The 22890-nt window shown below is 42.2% G+C and overlaps 1 protein-coding gene across 4 annotated transcripts in view; it reads right to left on the bottom strand.

Annotated features, from left to right (window-relative positions):
- The window catches only part of megf10 (multiple EGF-like-domains 10), a 176276-nt gene that overhangs the window by 20890 nt on the left and 132496 nt on the right, over positions 1-22890 (bottom strand). For 2 of the 4 annotated variants that reach the window (XM_073048477.1, XM_073048479.1), the window contains exons 12-20: positions 22633-22796; positions 22235-22361; positions 16659-16805; positions 15759-15893; positions 11957-12085; positions 8099-8227; positions 5660-5788; positions 3876-4004; positions 953-1189 (exon numbers count right to left, since the gene is read on the bottom strand). In XM_073048477.1, the coding sequence (XP_072904578.1) occupies positions 953-1189; positions 3876-4004; positions 5660-5788; positions 8099-8227; positions 11957-12085; positions 15759-15893; positions 16659-16805; positions 22235-22361; positions 22633-22796 (1326 nt within the window). The remainder of the gene's footprint in view (positions 1-952; positions 1190-3875; positions 4005-5659; positions 5789-8098; positions 8228-11956; positions 12086-15758; positions 15894-16658; positions 16806-22234; positions 22362-22632; positions 22797-22890) is intronic. The other 2 variants (XM_073048478.1, XM_073048480.1) reach the window with 1 other exon arrangement.

Here is a 22890-nt window from a genome sequence, read left to right as displayed (position 1 = left end):
GAAGAATGAGAGGGAATCTGATTGAAACATAAGATTATTAAGGGATTGGACACGCTAGAGGCAGGAAACATGTTCCCGATGTTGGGGGAGTCCAGAACCAGAGGCCACAGTTTAAGAATAAGAGGTAGGCCATTTAGAACGGAGTTGAGGAAAAACTTTTTCACCCAGAGAGTTGTGGATCTGTGGAATGCTCTGCCTCAGAAGGCAGTGGAGGCCAATTCTCTGGATGCTTTCAAGAAAGAGTTAAATAGAGCTCTTAAAGATAACAGAGTCAAGGGATATGGGGAGAAGGCAGGAATGGGGTACTGATTGTGGATGATCAGCCATGATCTCAATGAATGGTGGTGCTGGCTCGAAGGGCTGAATGGCCTACTCCTGCACCTATTGTCTATTGTCTAAATCTCCTTTGAACCTGCCCCTTCTCATCTTAATGCCCTCTGTTATTAAAGGTATGCACTATAGTGTTAGACATTTTGTTCCTGGGAAAAAGGTACCTGCTGTCTACTCTATCTGTGACTCTCATAATCACATAAGCTTCTGTAAGGAACCCACCAGCCTCTGTCATTAAGAAAAATCAACCCATTTTGTTCAACCTCTTTATAGTTCATCCTCTCTGAACTATAGTAGTACTTCTTCTGCACTCTTTCTAAAGCCTCTACATCCTTCCTGTAATTAAGAGGCCAGAATTACACATAATAAAGTAAAAAAAATTGCAGACCAATAAGGCTAATTGGTAATTTTAAATTTGATACCATGTTAACCTAAGTATAAAGTGTTTGAGGAAAAGGTAGGGAAAATGGAGTGTGTGACATCAATCGTGATCTCATTGAATGACAGAATAGACTCAAGGGACTGGAAGGTCTTCCTCCACCAATACGTTTTAGTGCTTCACAGTGAATTTGATTGGTTTATTAAGACTTGGAATGTGAGTTTGGCACTAAAGGTTTCTCACCCGTGATGGTGTAATCCGTGTTCATGACTCTGAGGGCTGGTGCATAGGTTACAGCCGCCATGTTGGTCTCCTTCACCTTCTGCTTGCGCCGGTACATGATGAAGAGAACCAAAAGAAAGAGGACCAGCAGGAGGAGGATGACAATCCCCACCGTAGCCCCAATCTGATGGGAATCAGCCGGAATGGCCGTGCTGGTCCGACTGAGGCTGTTGAGGTTTCCCACGATGATAACACCGGCTGGAATATGGTAAATGGTTTATAATTGACACAGGTAGTGAGGTACGGTGAAAAACACAGATTCTCGTGCCTTTTATACAGCATCAGTAGACTGAAGCTGGAGGAAAAAGCACTAACAGAATGCAGAATGTAACATCACAATTACAGAGAAAGTGCAATGCAGAGAGACAATAAAATGCAAGGATATAACAAAGTAGATTGTGAAGTCAGGACTTTAACTTATTGTCCTAGGGGACTGTTCAATAGTCTTATAACAGCAGGGTAGAAGCTGTTCTTGTGCTTTCAGGCTTTTGTATCTTCTGCTCGATTAGGGGAGGAGAAAAGAGAATGACTGGGGTGATCTGAAAACCCACTGTAAAACTGCAATGTATTTACAAGTGCAGGAATAAGTCATGTCTGGGCTGGAGTGTGGGTGCCTGTTAGGACGTGGGTTGGTTGGTTGGTGAGAGGTGCTGGGATTAGATTCCTCACCTTTACTCCAAAATGTTGTTCCCTGTAAGTAAGGTATGACCATTCCATAGTCAGCACATTGAGAGAAAGTAAGCATTTCCATATTGCCCTTCACATTTATTTTAAGATGTCCAAGTGTGCTTCTCAGTCAAAACAGTATGGTTGGGACAGTTTATTCTCCTCTGCGATAGCATTCCTGAATGGACAATGAACCCATGAACACTACCTCACTACTGTTTCTTCTCTTTTTGCACTAATTACTTATTAATTTAATATATACTTATTGCAATTTATAGTTTTTTATTATTATGTATTGCAGAGCATTGCTGCAGCAGAACAACAAATTTCATGGCATATGCCAGTGATATTAACCCTGATTCTGATTGGTGTACTCGTTGTTGGATTGTGGTGGCCAGTTTATGCAAAGCAAGCTTCCGTAATCAACAGGATGGCGGCTGTCCCCAGATAATGAATGGATTCCATTTTTACAAATGTTTATAAATGGATTTTGTCTATTAATCAGAAATACACACAAATCATTCCATATGATAACCAAAATTCTACAGTACTGTAATGAGTGGCATCAAAAGCACATAAGACCAACAAAAACAAGACAATGACTAAAATTAGAGGGGAAGAAAACTAGTTCTGCTGATCAGACTTCCAGATCAATCAGACTTTCAAATTATGGTCAGTTATGTAGTGTGTTCATCAGTAAGGGATTCGTAACATGGGATGGCCTGTAATGTGTGGAGGACTGAGAGATAAGGCCATGAGATTCATTCTTCCCAGGGTCAGTGGATTATTTAGGAAGTGTGACTGTCAATGTGTGTGCCAAGGTATCAGTGGGGGAATATTCATGCCTTGACTAGTGTTAAAGGGAGCAACGTCATCGAGGTCAGATTAGCAACTCCCATGAGATTGGATTTACAAGAATCAAACACCTAACCTGCTCTGACTACTGGTTAGCCTGTCCTGACTGTCTTAGGGCTGGAGCCAGCTGATTCAACCACCCACCTCATCATCATAATTCCATACAAAATATTCAGAATTAGTGGGATGAGCAAAAAAAAAGGACAACACAAATGGGAACTGAACAGTTAGATATAATCAGAACTATATTCTTGAATATAGGGTAAAATGTGACATGGATAGGAATTGATCAATGTATAGATTTCCTCTATTTTCTTCAGCTATGACTTTATCACTCAAAGGCAGTCTTTTAGTCTGGTTAAGTATATGAAAAATTCCTTTGCTAATACAGTTCTATGGACTGAAATTTCAATACAGATTTCACACTGAAGAATCTGAATTGGAATTGGAATGAAGCATGAAGAATTGGAATTGGTTTACTGTTGTTACAGTGAAAAGCTTGTTTTGCATTAGATTTCATACAATCACATCATTACACTCTGAGATCGTATGAGGTAAAAAAAATACCAGAGTTCAGAATAAAGTACAACAGCTACAGAGAAAGTGCAGTGCAGGGAGACAATAAGGTGCAAGATCAGGACAAAGACAATTCTCAAGAGGTGACAGGTACAGAACTGGATGCAGAACTGCAGAAAGTTTTGGAAGTAGCAACAAGTTTTAGAAGTTTTAAAGAAAGCATATGGGTTCCATGACTTCATAAATAAAGGCACTGGGTTCAAGAGTGGGGGGTTATCATGAACCAATTTTGGGTACTTCCCTTTAGGGAGGATGCAAAAGTCTTGGAAAGGATGCAGAAATGTGTAATGATCTTCTTTCCCCTGGTTTGCGAGAAACAAGTGACAGGAAAGTGGAAAATATAGGACTTTTCCCCCTACATTAGAGGAATTTGAGTGGAGATCTGAAAAAGGGTCCAAAATAACAAGGGGTCTGGACAGAGCAGACAGGGAGGAAACATCCCTATTGTTAGAAGGTGGAAATATGGTGAACACAGATTTTAAAAAACCCGAAGGTGAGACAAGCAACAGCTTTTTTTGCTGAGGGATCAGCATCAGGAACACATTAACTGATGGGGTGGTGGAGGAAAATTCAAAAGGGAATTAGATCAGTGTTTGAAAGAAAACTAAAGTTGCAGGGTAAGGGATAAGATTGGGATGAGTTGCATTGTTCATACAAAGAGTCTGTATAGAATTGAACGATTACATGGCTTCTAGTGTTGTTGTTGTGTGGTGTCCTTCATAACTCAAGAAGGTCTGTAAGACTATAAACTGGGGATAATGCACGTTGGTAGCACCAGAGAACACACCTTGGTCACACCTTGAACCCTTCCATCCTGGACTGCAATAACAGGTGCCTTTAATATGATCGCAGGTTGAGTTGTTCAGACAATCGCACATCTGGCGGCAGCCATAACCAAAGGTCCCTGATAGACATCCTGCAAGCAAGATTTAGACAGTCTGGTCAGTTAGAGTGTCCTGAACAGCGAACTTTAGAATTATTTATACAACGCTCATTCTTCAACCTTTAGCAAAGGAAGTATCTCTTAATATATACTATATAGGCGTGCTCATTGAGTTCACTCAAGGAAAAAGCCAACAATTCTTCAATGCATATTACAGCCAAGAAAACTGCTTTGCAATGCATCAGTCTTGTAGAGTTGGAGATACAGAAACCATTTTGTGCACTTGATCTCCAGTGAATTAAGGGAAAATTTGACAGGGCAGCAGAGAGAAAGCAGGAGATTGGGACTATCAGCCATGACTGAGTCTGAAAGTTGAGAGTTCAAGTCTTACTCCAGAGACTTCAGCACAAAGGTCAAGATTGACACACCCGGGTATCATTGTCAGAGAATACATCAATTTGAAAGAGATATTAACTTGAAAGTCTTTCTGCTTTCTTAGGTGGATGTAAAATATTCTATGCCACTCCTTCAAGGAAAGGCAGAGTTCTTTCTGGTATTCTGCTAATAATTACCCCTGAATCAGCAACAGCATAACAGATTAGCTGGTCAATATCAGTTTTCTGGTTATGGGAGATTGCTTTGAGCACAGTGGATAATGCACTTCCTGCATTACAACGAATTCAAATGTATTTCATTGGCAGCTAAACTGTGATGTTTGGAAAATGATGAGAAAGACTCTACGGAAATTTCTATTTTAATTTAACAGCTTCTTTACAAAATCGGTATGGACAAGTGGGCCATATGGTATTACTTCTGGCTGTAATTCCCTTTACTCCCTGATTCTGGTTCAAATCCTGTGCCATTGGCTGAACTGGTTAAAAACGCAGTTGAATTTATTGCCACTAGATGGAATAGCAATACCAGACCAGCATGGACTGGATAAGCAATAACAATACCTACCCTCAGCAGTTAAGTATCATAGAAATTCTTTCGGCACTGGTTAATAATGAGCTTCCTCTACAGTTCCCATCTGCCCACACCCCAACCTCCTTTATTTGGTTCTACCTAGGTAGCCTCCAACAGGATGGCATGAACATCAATTTCTCCTTCCAGTAAAAAATAATTCCCTTCCCCTCACCTCTTCTTCTATTCCCCACTCTGGCCTCTAACCTCTTCTCCTCACCTGCCTGCCACCTCCCCCTGGTGCCCCTCGTTCTTCCCTTTCTCCCATGGTTCACTCTCCTCTCCAGAGCCTTGCATAGACTAACACAGCAAAGAGGAGGCCAGTTAGAATATTGTTACTTGTGCACTGAGATGTGCCCATTAGTGGTGACCTTATAGAGGTTTATAAAATCATGAGAGGCAGAAATGGGGCAGTTCAGCATTGTCTGTTTCTCAAGAATAGAGAATCTAAAACTAGAGAACATAGTTTTATGTGAAATACTTAAAAAGGGTCGGAGGGGTCACTTTTTCACATAGATGGTGTGGGCATATGGAATGAGCCAGAGAATGTGGTAGAGTCAAGTACAATTAGAAGACATTTGGAGAGTCACATGATTAGGAAGATATGGGCCGAATGCAAGCAAATGGGACCTGCTCAGAAAGACACCTTGGCCAGAATAGACAGCTGGAGTGAAGGATATGTCTCCATGCTATATGACTCTCTGCTCCCAGCTTTCTTGACTTACTCTGTTGACAGTATTTGCCCATGAATCCAATACGACAGGTGCACTGCCCAGAGATATGGTCACAGTCTGCTCCATTCTGACACTGGCACAGCTTGGCACAGTCCTTCCCAAAGTAACCCAAGGGGCATCCTGCAGTCACAGAAAGAAAGCAACATGAAGCCACTGGATAAAGCCGTTGCAGATTGACTCACGGTGCAAGTGGTTACACAACAGGATTTATGGTCAGGTTGACAGCATAGGGGCAGGGTCAGAGATCAGTGCACTTATTCAGAAGTTGCTGTTGAATTGCTATTGTAGCTTAAAATGCATTTCTGGGAATCAACCCAATTAAACTCCAAAGCTCTGACACTGTGGCTCCATCACAGAGAGTAGTTTTTAAAACTTATTTAATGATATACAGTGTGGAACAGGCCCTCCCAGCCCTTCAAGCCAGCCCACCCGGCAATCCCCCGATTTAATCCAAGCCTAATCACGGGGCAATTTACAATGACCAATTAACCTACCAACTGGTATGTCTTTGAACTCTCTGAGGAAACCAGAGCACCTTGACGAAAGCCACGTGGTCATGGAGAGAATGTAGAAACTTCTTACAGACAGTGGTGGGAATTGAACCTGGGTCACTGGCACTGTAAAGTGGTGTGCTAACCACTACGCTGCCATGTTGTGCCTTCTACACAAGCTCCGTATTATTACACTACCTGTCCAGATCTATGGCTCCGATGAAGTGCAGAAACTAGGGTCATTTCCTGAATTCCTCAATAATCCTGAATGACCAACCTCTTATCTTGAGACTTTGATTTCTGTTTCCTGTCATCTTGGCCAGTGGAATCATTAACTCTCAAGTCCTTCAAGGATGCTTTTTCAGTGTTCTTCAATTATGTTTTCTCTTGGTCATCTGAATTCAGCACAGACCCAAAGGGCATAATGTGCCCTCTTATGACAAACTCACCATCGCACAAATCAATCTGGAGGACCCTTGTTGCAAGGATCCCTTTGTTGCTTTGATTTACACACAGTGCTCTAAGTGTGGTCTCACCAGGAGAGAGAAGAGACTGCAGGTACTGGCACATGAAGTAATAGTTTGCTGGGGCATCTGAGCGGGTTGGGCATCATTTGCCTTTTTGCAGGGTTTTCACCCCAAATGTTGACAATTCCTTTTTCTCCAGAGATGCTGAGTTCCTTCAGCAGAATGATAGTATCACCAAAGATCTATATTTGGAAGAAGACATCTGGTGCTGATATCCCCTTACAATCTTCCTGATTGCATTAACTTTCAGTGATGTGTACAAGAATACCCAAGACACCAGAACACCAAGTCCTTTCAAACTATCTCTGCTTAAGAAACATTCCACTGTTCTATATTTTCTGACAAAACGACCTTATCTTCTACATTTATTCTACTTCTTATGTTCTTGTCCATTCACTTAGTCCGTCTAAAACCTCCTCACAAGCAACACTATCACCCACTATAAACAGCAAATCTGAATGTATTGTGTTTTGTTCCATCAATCAAATTATTGATATAAATTGAGAATATCTGGAGGCCCAACACTGATCTCTGCTAATTATTAATTCTGCCTGAACTGCACATTGTGACCTTGATTTAAAATTCATCTTACCTAGTACCTCCAGGGAAGTAAAACTGTCTTATTTATCCAGTCTGACTTCTATGTGATTCCTGGTCTAGAGTAATGTGATTGACTGTCAAGCATCTTTTGCAATGGCTCAGCAGGCAATTCGTTTCAAGGGCAATAAGGGATAGGTAATAAATGCAGGCCCAGCCAGGAGATCCCCCACCCATGAACGAAGAAACAAAGAATTAAGTTTTAGCAAAGATCTTCAAGCAGAACCTTGCTACACCTTTGAAGTTGACGTGTGTGAAATCGACAAGTCCGACTTTTTCAAAGTGCTGTTTTAAATATGCTGGATAATCTTAATTTCAATTACAATTAACCATTGACCTACAGTGCTAACATGATTAAGGGCTGCATCACCATCTGGTATCACGGGGGAGCTACTGCACAGGATCAAAAGTAGTTGCCGAAAGTTGTGAACTCAGTCAACTCCACCATGGGTACTAGCCTCCTTGGCATCCAGGACCTCTTCAAGGAATGATGCCTTAAAAAATTGGCATCCATTATTAAGGACCCCCCCATCACCAAGGGCATGCTCTCTTCTCATTGCTACCATCAGGAAGGAGGTACAGAAGCCTGATGGCACACACACAGCAATTCAGGAACAGCTTCTTCCCCTCTTTGCCATCCAATTTCTGAATATATACACACACTGTAATTCAGATTTTTTTATTATTATGTACTAATGCTGCAAAAACAACAACATGCTGGTGATATTAAACACAATTCTGATTCTAATTCTGAAATGCTGAACTGCACTCATCAGGTCAGCTTGTGTCTGTGGAGAGAGCAAATGGGACCTTACTCTGTGTGCAGTACAGTCCAGTCCAGCCTGGCGTGCACTTGCATTCCCCATCATAAGCACTGCAGTGGGCTCCGTTGTGGCAGTTACAGGTGTGGATACAGTTCGGACCCCAGTATCCTGGTGGACAGGCTGAGGAAATAAAGAGAGATAGGAGTCACTCAGTGTCACATGCTTCATGTCAAGAGTGAATTTTAAGGGAAATACCGTAACAAGGAAAAGCAGCAAGAGTCACACAGTTGTTCCACCATTCAGTGAGACAATGTCTGCTCCTTTAATCAAGTACACCTTTCAGTCCAATCTCCACAGCCACCATTTTCCTCAAAGTCCAAAAATCTGTTGATCCACACAATGACACAGTAAATCCTGCAGATTCACCAAAATGGTTAAAGAATGCTCTCCTGATTTCCATTCCCAATGAGAGACCTCTTATCCAGAGATGAAACCTGCTGGTTCCAGAGCTGACCTCTCTGTCTCTTGTTAATCTAGAGACTGTACGATAACTTTACAGAATCTCTCTATATTGAAAATAGAAGATTTTTATAAGATCAACCAAGAATTTTGGCAGTTCTAAGAATCTGGGATGCATCGTCTGGCAGCAAATGCAAGAGTAACCTTCAAAACAGAGTTGGGTCATCGAGTGTGGAGGGGAAAAGTAAGACTAAGTTGAGGGTGCCATTTCATAGAACCCCGTGTGATGCATAGTCTGAATGACCTCCTTCTGTGCTAACTAGTTCTGCAAAACTCCTGGTATTGTGCCTGGTGAGTTGCTCATAATTAAGCAGTAGACATGCTCAGAGTAACTAAAGCAGCAATGGGAGGAAGCTGTTTCAATGTCATCAGGTCCAGTTTTTACTCCAGGTATCTCAGTGACTCAAGTCAGTTTAATAACCTCTGTTTTTCCCATGATCACACACAGTAGCAAAGGAAAATTATCTTTCCTCAAGAAAGAAAACTCATTTTACCACCTCCATGTAGTGCAGTTGAACTGTGTTATATTTGGTGCAAGGAAATATCAATTTCACTTAAAAGATTCTGAAAAAAATTGTGCAGCAGTGGTGTGTTTGTCAATCAGAAAGAGTGTATGAGTTTTGGTCCCTGGCAGAACTAGTCAGATTCAATGAAGTTATCACCTCTTTACCAGACAACATTCAGAATAGATCGTCTCTTAAAAGCTACACACCCTATGGCAACCACAGTCAGAGAGCTATTCTAAACACAGTAGTTCCCACTTGTAAAATCAAGGAGTCAAGGATTATCAGTATTAGCTGAGATTTAAGTCTCCAAAAGGCTTTGAGCCTTTTGTGTAAAAAAGGTACCTGAGGAAATATCATATACATGTGAAAACACCCATGTGGCAGAAGAAGGGTATAGCTGTAGAGAACAGTTCAGGCTTGTTACGAATGGTTAAGGAACATCAAGAAAAATGGTGTGAACTTGCGACCATTGCTCTGCCTTCAATTTCTGTGATGGGTGTTTCATTTGCCTGCATCATTAGTATGTCTTTTTGGTTTATAGGAGTTGTACCTGTGTTCTGGAATCCTTTGTGTTTTAGAAATGTTTTGTAATTTTTAAATGTTTTATAACATGGAAATCCTCTGAGTTTAAATGTGTTCTAAGAGTGTTATTTGGATTTAAGAGGTATCACGGAAAATAATGAAATGTGTTTTAAACTACTTCATTAGCTGGGAGAATCTTTTTGGTAGGGAGAGGGGACCCATTGCTTGAATAGTGGGTAATGGCAGCTAAACTCAGCAGGGAATAAACAAGGAAGGAATAAACAAGGAAGTGAACTAGTTTTTGAAGTATGGGTTGTTACAGTATAATTTCCCTTTAGTAGGAGTACTCAGGGCTATTTATATTCAAAGGTTTCAAAGGTACATTTAATGTCAGAGAAATGTATACAATATATATCCTGAAAATCTTTTTCTTCACAACCACCCACGAAAACAGAGGAGTGCCCCAAAGAATGAATGACAGTTAAATGTTAGAACACCAAAGCCCCTCCCCCCAGCTCCCCACCCAAGCATCAGCAGCAGCAAAGCAACAATCCCCCCCACCAGCAAAAAAGCATCGGTGCCCCCCACCAAGCACTCAAGCATGCATCAAAGCAGCAATAAAGACACAGACTTGCAGTACCCCAAAGACTACTCGTTCACCCGGTATTCAACATACCACAGGCTCTCTCTCCCCTTAATAAGGGAAAAAGAGGTGTCCCTGTTTTACAGCGAGAGGGGAGATATAGCAAACAACTCGCTGATTTACGATGTTAAAAGTCTCTTGTGTTGCTTTTTCCGAGCTCTGTGCCCAAAGAACTCAGGTCTCTGGGCACACAGCCAACAGCTAGCTGGCTGCTTTCGAACTTCCATGTACTCCCACAACACACCAGTTTCCTGCAGAGGCACTGATGAGGCTTCGGGCTTTTGTGAGAGTTTAGAACTTGGCAGTTAGTAAACCAATACCATCACACACCCTATTGTATCCTTAGACAATTGTCACTCTCAAGTCCTCTACATACAGGTCAATTTAGGATAATGAAAAGGTGAATTCAATACCTTTCAGTGATTTAAGTTAAAATTCCAGGGGGTAAGTGGCAAATGGGGGAGGTCACCCAGGCAGCTAAGAGAAGGCACTTTCAACTACTACACTGCACCTCTCTGGGGGTGAGAGATCTACTGTCCGTGGATCAAAGGACCACTGAGTCTCTCTCTGTCTCCTTCCCTGAGCTGACTCTAGCACCCAACCTGAAGCTTCAATGGATAGTTTGCTCATTAGCTCAAACTGCAACAAACACTCCTTCCTTGTGACAGCATGCCCTGCTGATGTTAGGAAAGTTGAGATCCGTGGTCAGACCTGAAGACAAATATTATATGTACTGAGGACTTCAGGGCCACCTCTTAAATCAAGAGGAAATGCTGAATACAGTGCATTGTGCTTCCTGGACTATCTTGCTATAGTCATTGACTGGAACAGGAGAATTCCAATTTATTTTAAGAGGGGTTAATACCCATGCCCACACAGTGTGCCATTTACTGAGAATATACCAGACTCACTAACTTGGATTGCAAACACTGTGCCTGGTCTAATTTTGGGATTGTCGCTACCTGTGCTGAAAATGATCACTAATGCGAGTTACTCCAGGTTAAATCAATGCTGGATTGCATTGTGCTGGGGATAAACAATATGATGTTATCCAGTTTCTAGGCAACAGAATCTGTGAGTGATGGCCACTTAGTGCAATGTGTCTGCACTCGGATTTGTCCCAGATCTTTCCCACGGATCTGCAGATTTATCCTTCTCAAGCATATATACAATTCCCTTCTGAGAATTATAATTGACTCTGCTTCTCTTTCAAGCAGCACAATGCGGATCAGAACCACTCACTGCTTACAAAACAAAAATGACTCCCCAACTTCCACTCCAGATATTCTCCCCCTTGAATCTGTGTACTTTACGTTCTGACCCTCCTGCCTGAGGAAGGTTTCGTCTCATCCACAAAATCATTCATCATTTTAAGCACCTTTATTAAAGAACTGTCTCTGCTCTGAGGAAATGCCTGAGTGACTTCATCCCTCGTTCCTGTTAGGGACCTGGTTCCATTCACTTCTACAGGGTCACTAGAGCCTCAACATTGTTCTCAAAGTTGGATGCCTAAAAAACAATCACAGTGCTTCCACTGCGGCCTAACAAGTAATCTATAAAAACCTGTTGATATCAGTTATGTAATGCAACAGTCTATAGCTGCGCTAGATTCACGGAGGGTTTGATTAAAGCTCCTACAAAAGTAAAAAAAAATATTGTGGACCTATTTAAAAAATCCACATGAAATACAGTCTACAGGAAAGAACTGTTGATATTTACGTTGTGAGCAGTCACTTCCAATCCACCCTGGGTAGCACTGACAGGAGCCATCGATGGGGTTACACGTTCCGTTGTTTGTACAAGTGCAGGAACCAGCACAGCTCTTCCCAAATTTTCCGCTGGGGCACACTGTGAAACAAAAACATAATCTAAAATGCAAAAGCAGGCACGATAGACTGGATTCCTTATCGCATATTATTCTGATACGATGGAAACTTTTCAAATCAAAACCTACATAATGCATTCTGAGTTATTTTCTTGTGGTTGTCAATTCGAACACGGGTCATAAATCGGAAACAAAACTTGGAACAGACAACAGCTGGGTGATGACCTTTTCTAATAGACAAGATCAAATCAGCTTTCTTTCACGGTTAAAGATATTAATTACTTTCACTTTAACCCCATCTCCCATCCCAGTGTGAACATCCCGAACTCAAGAAAATCTGCAGAAGCTGGAAATCCAAGCAACACACACCTGGAGGAGCTCAGCAGGTCAGGTAGCATCTATGGAAAAGAGTACAGTCGACGTTTCGGGTGAGACCCTTCTCCAGGACTGAGAGGGAAGCTGGGAGGGGGATTGGAGATGCCTGAATTAAATGGTGGGAGGAGGGGAAAGAAGCTGGCTGAAAGGTGATGGGTGAAACCAAGTGGGTGAGAAAGGTCAAGGGCTGGAGAAGAAAGAATCTGGTAGGATAGGAGAGTGGACTGTAAGGGAGGGGACCCAGGAGGAAGTAATAGGCATATGAGAAGTAAAATGTCAGAGTGGGGAATGGACGGGGGAGGGGGGTGGAATATTGGTCATTTGGTCGGAGGGTAACCAGACAGGATACAAGGTGTTGTTCCTCTTCCCTGTGGGTGGCCTCCTCTTGGCACAAGAGGAGGGCATGGTTGACATATCAGTGTGTCCTGAATATCCTGAAGTTTGGTACTGAATGGAGTTGCAGCAGATCAGTAAGGTGGCTCACCTCCACCTTCTGACGTCAGGTAAGGACGGGCAATAAATGTTGCCCTTGCAATTGAACCCCACTCCCCATTGTCATGGATTCCTGTGCTGCCAGAGGCTGAGTATCACCTCATGAGTTTTTCATCCAGCAGAAAGGTGCAAGTCAGGAGTGCAAAAGAATACTTGCTATCTGCCTCTATGTTGGCTGATCACAACCATTCAGAATAAAGCAACCCAAGTGATTGGCAATCCATCCATCACCCTAACATTAATCCTTCCATTATCAGTGCACAAAGAAATGCAATTCCTCACCTAGGCTAGTTCAGTACCATCTCACAAATCCACTACATCTATTGCCTTGAAGAATAAGAGCAATAGTCGTACGGAAACACCACCATGCACAATGCTCCCTCCAAGTTAGGTAGAACATAGAACAGTACAGCATAGAAACAAGCCCTTCAGCCCACAATGTTAAATTAGAAGTCAAATGGTAATCTAAGCTAATCTCTTCTGTCGACATGATCCATATTCTTCTATTTTCCTCACATTCATGTACCTATCATTAAGGACCTCACCATATCCTCTGCAGCAAAGTATATGTTCTCCTCTTTATCCTTGAGTAGCCCTATCCTGTCCCCAATTATCATCTTGCTCTTGATATAGTATGTATAGAATGCTTGAGATTCTCTTTAATCCCACTTGCCAAGAACTTTTCATGACTCTTCCGGCTTTCCGAATCCCCTTCTTCAGTTACTTTCTGGCTTCTTTATAATCTTCCAGGGTTCTGTTTGATTCCAGCTTCCTAAGCTTTACATTCTTCTCCTTTTCCTTATTGGCCAGATTCATCACTTCTCTTAACATCCAAAATTCTCTTACCTTGTCGTCCTTGTTCTTTCTTCTGACTGGAACATTCCTGTCCTGTACTCTGTTCAGATGGTCTTTAAACACCCTCCACATGTCCGATGTAGACTTGCCCAAAAACAACTGTTCCCAATTACCTCTCTTTAGTTCCTGCCTAATGCTCTCGTAATTTTCCCTACTCCAACTTAATACCCTCCTGCAAGATCTATATTTGTCTATAGATATCTTAGAACCTAAGGAGTTGTGGTAACTGTTCACCCAGTGAAAGTTCAGTCACCTGGTCAGGTTCATTACCCAGCACCAGGTTCAGTAGAGCCCCTCTTGTTGGACTATCTACATGCTGATTCATACATCCGTCCTGGCAAACTCTGACAATCTAAACCTCTTGCACTCAAAAAGTCCCAGTTTATATTAGGAACGTAGAAGTCCCCCATGCCAGCAACCCTATTTTACCTTCTCTCTATCTTTTCTACAACACTGAAACCCTGGGACATTAAGCATCCAATTCTGTCCTCTCTCAGTCAAGTCTCTGCAATGGCCTCAACATCATAGTTCCATGTGCTGATCCATGCTCTAAGCTCATCATGTTTACCGATAATACTCCTGGTATTAAAATATACTAACTTCAAACTATCCATCCCATTGTATCTATTACTTTGCTCTTGCCTGCTTTTACTGGCCCTGATAGCTACCTTTTTCTTCATCCCTCCACTGTCTGATCTGGTGCTCTGGTTTCTATCCCCCTACCAAATCATTTTAAACCCTTTTGAGTAGCACTGGTACGATATTGGTTCCCTTCCAGTTTAGGTACAACCTGTCCCTTTTGTACAGGCCATCTCTGTGCCAGAAAGTTAATAATCCTATTTTTCAAGAACCACAAAACCTGTCCTGTGCCAGTTCCTCAGCCACTCATTCATCTGTACTATCATCCTATCCCTGCCCTGACTAGCATGTGTCACTGGATGTAATCCAGAAATTACTACCTCAGGGGATCCTGCCTCTTTCCTAACTCCCTATACTCATTGTACAGGACCTCTTTTCCCTTTCTACCTATGTCATTGCGCCAATGTGCACCATGATTGGCTGCTCCCCTTCCCTCTTGAGAATATTCTGCCGCTGCTCCAAGATATACTGGGCCTTAGCACTTGGGAGGCAACACACCATCCTGGTGTCTCTTTTGCAGGCACAGAATCTTCTGTTTGTCCCCTTATCTATCGAGCTGCTGTACCCTTATAAGTCATTCCCCCCCCCCCAGCAATATCTAGAGGATTATGCTTGTTGCTGAGGGGAATGGCAAGAGGGTAACCCTGCACTGACTGCTTCCTCCCCTTACTTCTCTTGGTGATCACCTATCTACTATCTGAACCCTGCACTCAGGGTGTGGCCACCTCAGTAATAGTTTCATCTATGAGGTTTTCAGCCTCCCAGATGGTCCTGAGTACATCCAGTTCCAGCTCCATTTCCTTGACCTTCTCAGTCAGAAGCTGAGTTTGGATTCTCTTCCCTCAGATGCAGTCATCAGGGAGACTGATAGGTTCCTTGCAACCCCACATCTTACAGGAGGAGCATTCCACTATCTGAACTACCATCCTGCCTACACTTGTTATACCTTTGGCTCTAACTTCTCAAGCTTAAGTTCTAGCTTCTGCCTGTTCTCATCGAAGCCTGTTAAGCCAAAGCCTGACCACTCTAGCAATGGCCCACTCCAACAATTGCCACTCCACTTAATCTTTGCTTCTTTTTGTTGGTCCTTGCTAATAAAGTGTTACACCATTCCTGTTGTAAAGGTATCACCATTTCTTCATGGTCACCAGCTCAGATACAGGAAATAGAGGAGTGTGGGCTGACCAGGAGAGAAAACACCACTGCTGAAACAGAAGGGCAGGTGCCAAAACATTGACCTCTGCTCATCAACATGGCACTTGTACAGATCCACACTGGGGCTCAGTGCAAACAAGACCCCAAAATTTCTATTCTGTATGAGGAAGATGAAAGTACCTTCATTGCAGAGAGCTCCTGCGAAACCAGGCAGGCACTCACACTGGCCAGAGATGTGGTGACAAGGCCCATTACTGTGCACACAATGAGGACAGGCTTGACTGCAACGATGCCCGTAGAATCCAGGAGAACAGACTGCAATGGAAAGTTTACCAGTTACGGTCCCTTAACTCAATGGTGTCTGACAGAAAAGCAATACTAAAAAGTTAGATATAATAATTATAAAACACCTTCAATACATGGGAGTAATCTGACACTAAGCCACTTGCGAAGATATTAGTGAGCAAGGTAGAGGTCAACTAAATTAGGTCTGAGACCTACAAGAGGATAGCACCAATCTCAAATACAACAAGCCTGATTTTAAGTACTAATATTTAGCCTTAAGGTTCTAACTACAAGAAAGTTTCTGCTGAAAAAAAGGTTAAGAACAATTGTAAAAAATCATTGTATTTCAATCAGAGGGGTGAATCTATGGAACAGTTGTAGTAAGAATTTAAAAACATGCTCTACACTTAACAAGTTTAAAAAATTACTTAAAATTATTTAATGAACAAATATAAAATACATGATTTAAAATGAATGGGAGTAATGTAAATAAATGATATTTGGAATTGGATTTTGTGTTAAAAGATTATGAATTCTTTTGTTTTTGATGTGATGATTGATGCTAAATGCGTTGTTGTATCAGTAAGAGGGGTAGGCATAATGAGCTGAAGCTTCGGCCTACACCCTTTTGGTCTGTTATAAAGAATATCTTTTTTTTGTTGTAATTTTGTCCTATGAAATCATCGTTGTAAATGATGCTTTTTGTTACGTTTGTACTGACCGAAATAAATTAATTTCATTCATTCATTCAAATACTAGAATTAGATCAGATTTGACAATTGCTGGGTTTCTTACTGCGCTGGCAGGTGGTTCCTCGGTACCCCGGAGCACACTTGCAGACTCCATCGCCTGGTGAGCAGGAGGCCCCATTCTTGCAGTGACATGACAGGGTACAGTTTGGCCCCCATCGTCCTTCAGCACAAACACTGTCACAGTGAATACCTACAAACACAGAACAAGAGAAATCACTGTCATTGAGAGCAGCACTCAAGTTCAACTCTAACAGGGCCATATTATCTTGACCCAAAAAGTTGACTGCCAATTGATTTCCCTCCACAGATACTATCTGAACTGCTGAGCTGCTCTGGCATTTTATGTGTTGCTCAAGCATCTGTCGTATCCTGTGTCAACACAGTCACTGGGTCTTGGTAATTGGAATTAGTATTACTGTCCACATGTACCAAGGTACAGTGAAAGCTTATCTTGTATATTGTTCATACAGACCAATTCATTGAAATGTATTGAGATAGAACAAAGTAAAACAACAACAGAAGGTTGAATAAAGTATTACAGACATGGAGAAGGTGGAATGCAGGAAGACAATAAAGTGCACGATCATAATGATTGTAAGGTTAAGAGCTAATCTTATTGAACTGGAGAACCATTCAATTACAAAATCAAAATCAGGTTTAATATCACTGGCACATATCATGAAATGATTGAAGGAAGCTGCAGAGAGTTGTAAACTTAGTCAGTTCCATCACAGGCACTAGCCTTTGTGGTGTTTGGGACACCTTCATGCCTCAAAAATGCAGCGTCCATCATTATGGACGTCCGTCACCCAGGACATGCCCTGTTCTCATTACTACCATCAGGGAGGAGGTACAGGAGCCTGAAGACACACACTCAATGATTCAGGAACAGCTTCTTCACCCCCGCCATCTGATTTCTGAATGGACATTGAACCCATGATCACTACCTCATTACTTTTATATCTCCATTTTAGCACTAATTACACATTTTAACTATTAAGTGTATGTATACTTACTGCAATTAATGTTTTCCCTGTTATTGTGTATTGCATTGTACTGCTGCTGTGACATATGCCGGTGATATTAAAGCTGATTCCGATTCTGGTTCTGGTGAATAACTGTGCCTATCCTTACCAATGCAGTGTGTTGGTCAGATGTTGCAGAGGGAGGCTTTGACTCCCAGGTCTCAGAATTTAGTGATGATCTTACTGGGAATTATGGTATTGAAGCTGGCACTGAAGTCAATAAACAATAGTGTGTTTTCACTTTCTAGATGCTGCAGAGATGAGCGTAGGGTCAGAGTGATGGCATCTGCCATAGATATGTTGCAGTGGACTGAGATTGTCTGGAAGACTGGAGTTAATGCCTGCTATGATCCCTTGAAGCGCTTCATGATGATGGTTGTCAGAGCCAGTGGGTGGAAGTCATTAAGGCATGTGACCATGTTATTGTAAGGTTCATGGATGATAGCGGTGGGAGCTGGTGGGAACCTGAGACTGAAGCAGAGGGGTTAAAAATGTTTGCAAGTACCCTGCCAGCTGATTGACACAGGATTTATGAACACAGCAAGAGACACCCTCTGGGTGAGATACTTTCAGCAATAATTTCTCTGCTACCCCAAAACAGTAACTACAGTAACTACCTTCTCCTTCCCTTAAATTTGGCCTCCTTTCATCGTTGCTGTTGCCAGCAACTCAAGTTCAATCCTAACCTCAGGTGCTGTTGGTGTGACACGGTGGATTTCCTCTGACAGACAGACATACTTTATTGATCCCGAGGGAAATTGGGTAAACTGGTTAAACCCATTTCCTCTCATGTGCCAAAGATGTTCTACTAGAGCCTCTAAGTTACACTTTGCTGCAAGTGAATAGTAGGAGAAGCAGGGGGTATAATGGGACAGAGGGCTGATATAAGCTTGATGGGCCGAATGGCCTCCAACTCGTAAGAGAGTATCAACTTAACTCTTCAATCTGATATTTCAGAACTTTACATGCCTCTGTCAAATTGTGCTGGTAACCTCATCTGAAAAGCACCTGGGGACATGTTCTCACACCAAACACACAGAGATGAAGAAATAAGTAAACACAGTTCGGCAATTGTGAGTTCAGTCCTTCAAGGACTTTACCTGCTTTCAAAGCTGAAGAAATCTCTGAAAATATTCAGCCCCATCCTCTCAGAGAGTCAAAGAGTCAATACAGCATGAAAGCAGGTTCTTTGGCCAAGCTCATCCTTATCCATTAAAGTACTTGCCTAATCTAGTCCCATTTGTACATGCTTGGCCATATCCCTCTAAACCTTTCCTATCTGCATATCTGGCCACATTTCCTTTACATGTTGTTACTGTTTCTGCCTCAGCTACTTCCTCTGGCAGTTCATTCCATGTTAATCACAGACTCAAAGAGAAAGAGCATGGAAGCTTATTTTTGGTCCTCATGAGTCCATATCTCATTCGGCGCCATTTACATTTATCCCACATTCTCATGTCATTGGGATGAGGGAGGAAACTGGACCACAAGGAGGAAACTCACACGCTCATAGGGCCAACGTGCAAAATCTGCACAGTGTCTGAGGTCAGGATAGAAGCAGAGACAATGGTGTTGTAAGATGGCAGCTCTACAGATACGTTACTGTTCTGCCCAAATCTTTGTGTTCCTTTTTCTAAATGGAAGCTTGACTAAAGGCCTATATTCATGGTGCTTTCTCGTTGCTAATGTAAGAATGCACTGCAGTCAAAAAAAGGGATAAACTGTTCTAAAGATGCTGTTACATTGGGGATGAAAACATAGTTTCAGGATGAGGCTGTTCTGCCCCTCGAGCTTTTTCCCACCATTCAATGAGATCACTGGGATATTCTGAGTTGTTTTTTTCCCTGAATCTTGATGATAAGTTGAAATATCTTCACACATGAGCAACTTGTGATTAGGTGATAGCATGACACATCATTAAAAATGAAGCAATGTGACGCCTATCTTGGGATGTTGACATGCTTTCTGCACCACTTTGGTTAGGAAAGCATAGATTAATGTGATAAACATGTGGTACAAATTACCAAAGACCCCATCAGCAGATGTGTCACATAATCTGTAGCATATTAATAAAACCTAAAACCTCACAGAATAAAAACAATCTTTTCTCCTTTATATATTTTCACCAATCACTGAATGCCTCTTTTTTAAATGGAATGCCAATAAACATCCACTGCAGAGTTTAGACCTTATTGTGTCTACTAGTGTTACAATCAAGCCTGTCTTGTTACTGAATGAATCATTTGAGCACAGCTGATGGGAAAGCTGACTGAATCCCACAGAAACTACAATGTATTATGTAACAGCGTAAATAAAGCAAATTAGTGAAGCAGAACTTTTTTTTAGCAGAACAGCAGAGTTTTTCCTTTTGAAGTACCTAAAGGTTCTCTTTAATTTTTAGAAGAACTCTTATTATTTTATCGTAAAAAAAAACATAATTGAATATCTACATTTTTCACTAGCTTTAGAAAGAAGACCACTGCAGCTTGTTACACCACTGAGCTGTAGTACCCTGTTGGAATGGAATGCCAGTGTGAAGGACAAAGAACACATTGTGAGCCTTAGACGTTGCTAGGCAATTCCTCCGTGTTCCAATAAACTTCGGTTCAGGCAGAGCTCTGGAAAAAAAATGTGCATTCATTTTGTGCCCGATGTCTTACACGTGGGGCACTTAAGTTTAATTCGGCATTCAACTGAACCCATTGTAACACGACCTGGGTCAGAGGTCCATTCTGTGAAATCATAGACAACCAGTCCTTTTATCTTGCCGCTATCTGGAGATGGCACCCACCTGGAGAAGGATCGCCAACAATACTGAAATGAGTATGCGGCATGTTACTTCTGAAAGACTGATCAGACTGAGGCCCCAGAGAAGGCTGGGGGGGGGGGGGGGGCGGGGGGCTTCCCAGAACAGGTCTTTGAGATTATGAAAGAGGGGTTGATAATGTGGACGCAAAGAATATGTTTCCATTTGTTGGAGCTGGGGTGGGAAAATGAGGATCAGAAAAGCAATGAAAGGCACTGATAAATCCAACAAAGAATGCAGAATACCTCGGACAATAGAGCTTGTCCCCAACACAAGAGGCAAACTTAAGGCAAAGCAGCATAAACCCAAGGGGGAGGGAATAGAAAATGAGACATAAGAGACTGCAGATTCTGGAATATAGGTCAACAGGCAACCTTCTGGAGTAACAGCACGTTGAGTAGCATCTGTGAGAAGAAAGGAATTGTTGATGTTTGGGGTTGAAACACCACATCAGGACCATTAAGAACAGAAAGATCTGCAGACAGGAGTCAGGGTAGGAGGTGAAGGGAAGAGGGAGCAAACATGTGTCACATTGGTAAACTCATCTATCAAAACTGGGCCTGTGCAACGCGGACATTCATTTTATTAAACAAATGGGTGTATGGATAGTTTGTTTACCAAAATCTTGGTCATGTACCTGTAGACTTGCTTTTACAAAACTTTCTCCTTTAAGTCCCATATGTGACCCTTCTTGCTTCAGCTGATTTAATAAATCACAACAGAATTATTTCCTTTTTCACAATTAATTTGGATCATAATCCACATTTAGGACAAATATCTGTGATTTTAAATAATTGTGTCCTTTGCCAGGTAATTCCCATATAGGGTCAAAGCATTCATTAAACAGTTTTCTTACATATGAAACTAAATGCAGTTTTTCTCCTAGAAACAAATATTTTCCATCACATCCAACTACTTTTGAATCAATGGTGCAGAGCCAATCTATCGTGTTGTAATGGGCAGTCTACACATAACTAGGCCGAGTGAGAATTTGGGAGACTGAGATCTGGTGGAGAAAGATCCATTTGAAGGATCCAAGATTCTAACTAAAATTCCTCAATCTCTGGACATCATCAGTCATCAGTCTGACTCTCACTCTCCTGCCCATGCTGGGTAGGCCTTCCTCACACCCCCAGGTATTCACAATTGGTGATACAGTACATAGAAATTTACCGCACCGAGGAGAGGTTTAGGGAAAGATTCCTAAGCTTGGAGACAAAGTACTCAGTAAGTGAAACCAGTGGCTACAAATGATATAAATCCAGTGGGATAGGTGTAAAAAGGCCCCGAAGGATCACTGGGGACCCGAGTCACCCCCAACCACAAACTGTTCCAGCTGCTACCATCCGGGAAACGGTACCGCAGCATAAAAGCCAGGACCAACAGGCTCCAGGACAGCTTCTTCCACCAGGCCATCAGACTGATTAATTCATGCTGACACAACTGTATTTCTATGTTATATTGTTGTACATACTATTTATTATAAATTACTACAAATTGAACATTGCGCATGTAGACGGAGACGTAATGTAAAGATTTTTACTCCTCATGTGAAGGATGTAAGTAATAAAGTCAATTGAATTCACCAGAGACGGATGAGAATTCTCTCCCACAGGAAGCCTAATAGCAGCGATGCATTGAAGGGGAAATTGATGAGCACTGGAGTGAGAGGGGAAAGTAGAGGCAGGAGAGGTAGAGGAGGCTTGAATGGAGCATCAGCACGCAGCATTGCTGCAAGTTAAAGGAAGTCAATTCTCACATTGAAGTTAGACAAGAAATGGTACCCACCTGTCCAACCAGCCAGACACCGGCAATGTCCAGTGGTAGGGTGACATCCGTCAGCGTGACTGCAGTCACAACGCTCCGTGCAGTTCAATCCATAGGAGCCATCCTGGCAAACGTGCAAACATATTAACTGTTGGAGAATTACAGAGAAGTGTACAGGGCAAAAGCGAGCATATTAAGCAGCCCAATGGCTCTGCTTCCACAGAAAGCTGAGGACGTTAACTGCCTTTTCACACAATATTAGATCCGTGAATGTGTTGTGGAATTGAACAGATCATTCTTTTTTGCCAATGATACAATTTAAAGCCAACACATTTTGCAACTACACCCATCAATGAAGATGCTGTTTGATCCTGTGGATTAATGAGCCCGTACCCAGTTCACGATGGCAAGCACCCTACCTGGCACGGATGTACACATCTGTTCCCTCGCCATCCTGCTAAACAAGTACAGCTCCCGTCCGTAGCATTACACGCTCCTCCATTGGCACAGTGACATGTTGAATTGCATCCAAGACCCCATCTACCGCGGGGACAGGGAATCGAACAGTCGACCCCATGCCAACCTGGCAGGACCAAGGAAACAATGATATGCACGACAACTGATCAAGAACACGTTTATGGTATCAATGAATGATCAAACTAGTAGAGCAGTTATCT

The sequence above is a fragment of the Hemitrygon akajei genome, chromosome 6, assembly GCF_048418815.1.
Source record: "Hemitrygon akajei chromosome 6, sHemAka1.3, whole genome shotgun sequence".
Taxonomy (NCBI): Eukaryota; Metazoa; Chordata; class Chondrichthyes; order Myliobatiformes; family Dasyatidae; genus Hemitrygon; species Hemitrygon akajei.
The sequence above is the reverse complement of the archived record's forward strand: the minus strand, read 5'-3'. Positions and strand labels throughout refer to the sequence as shown.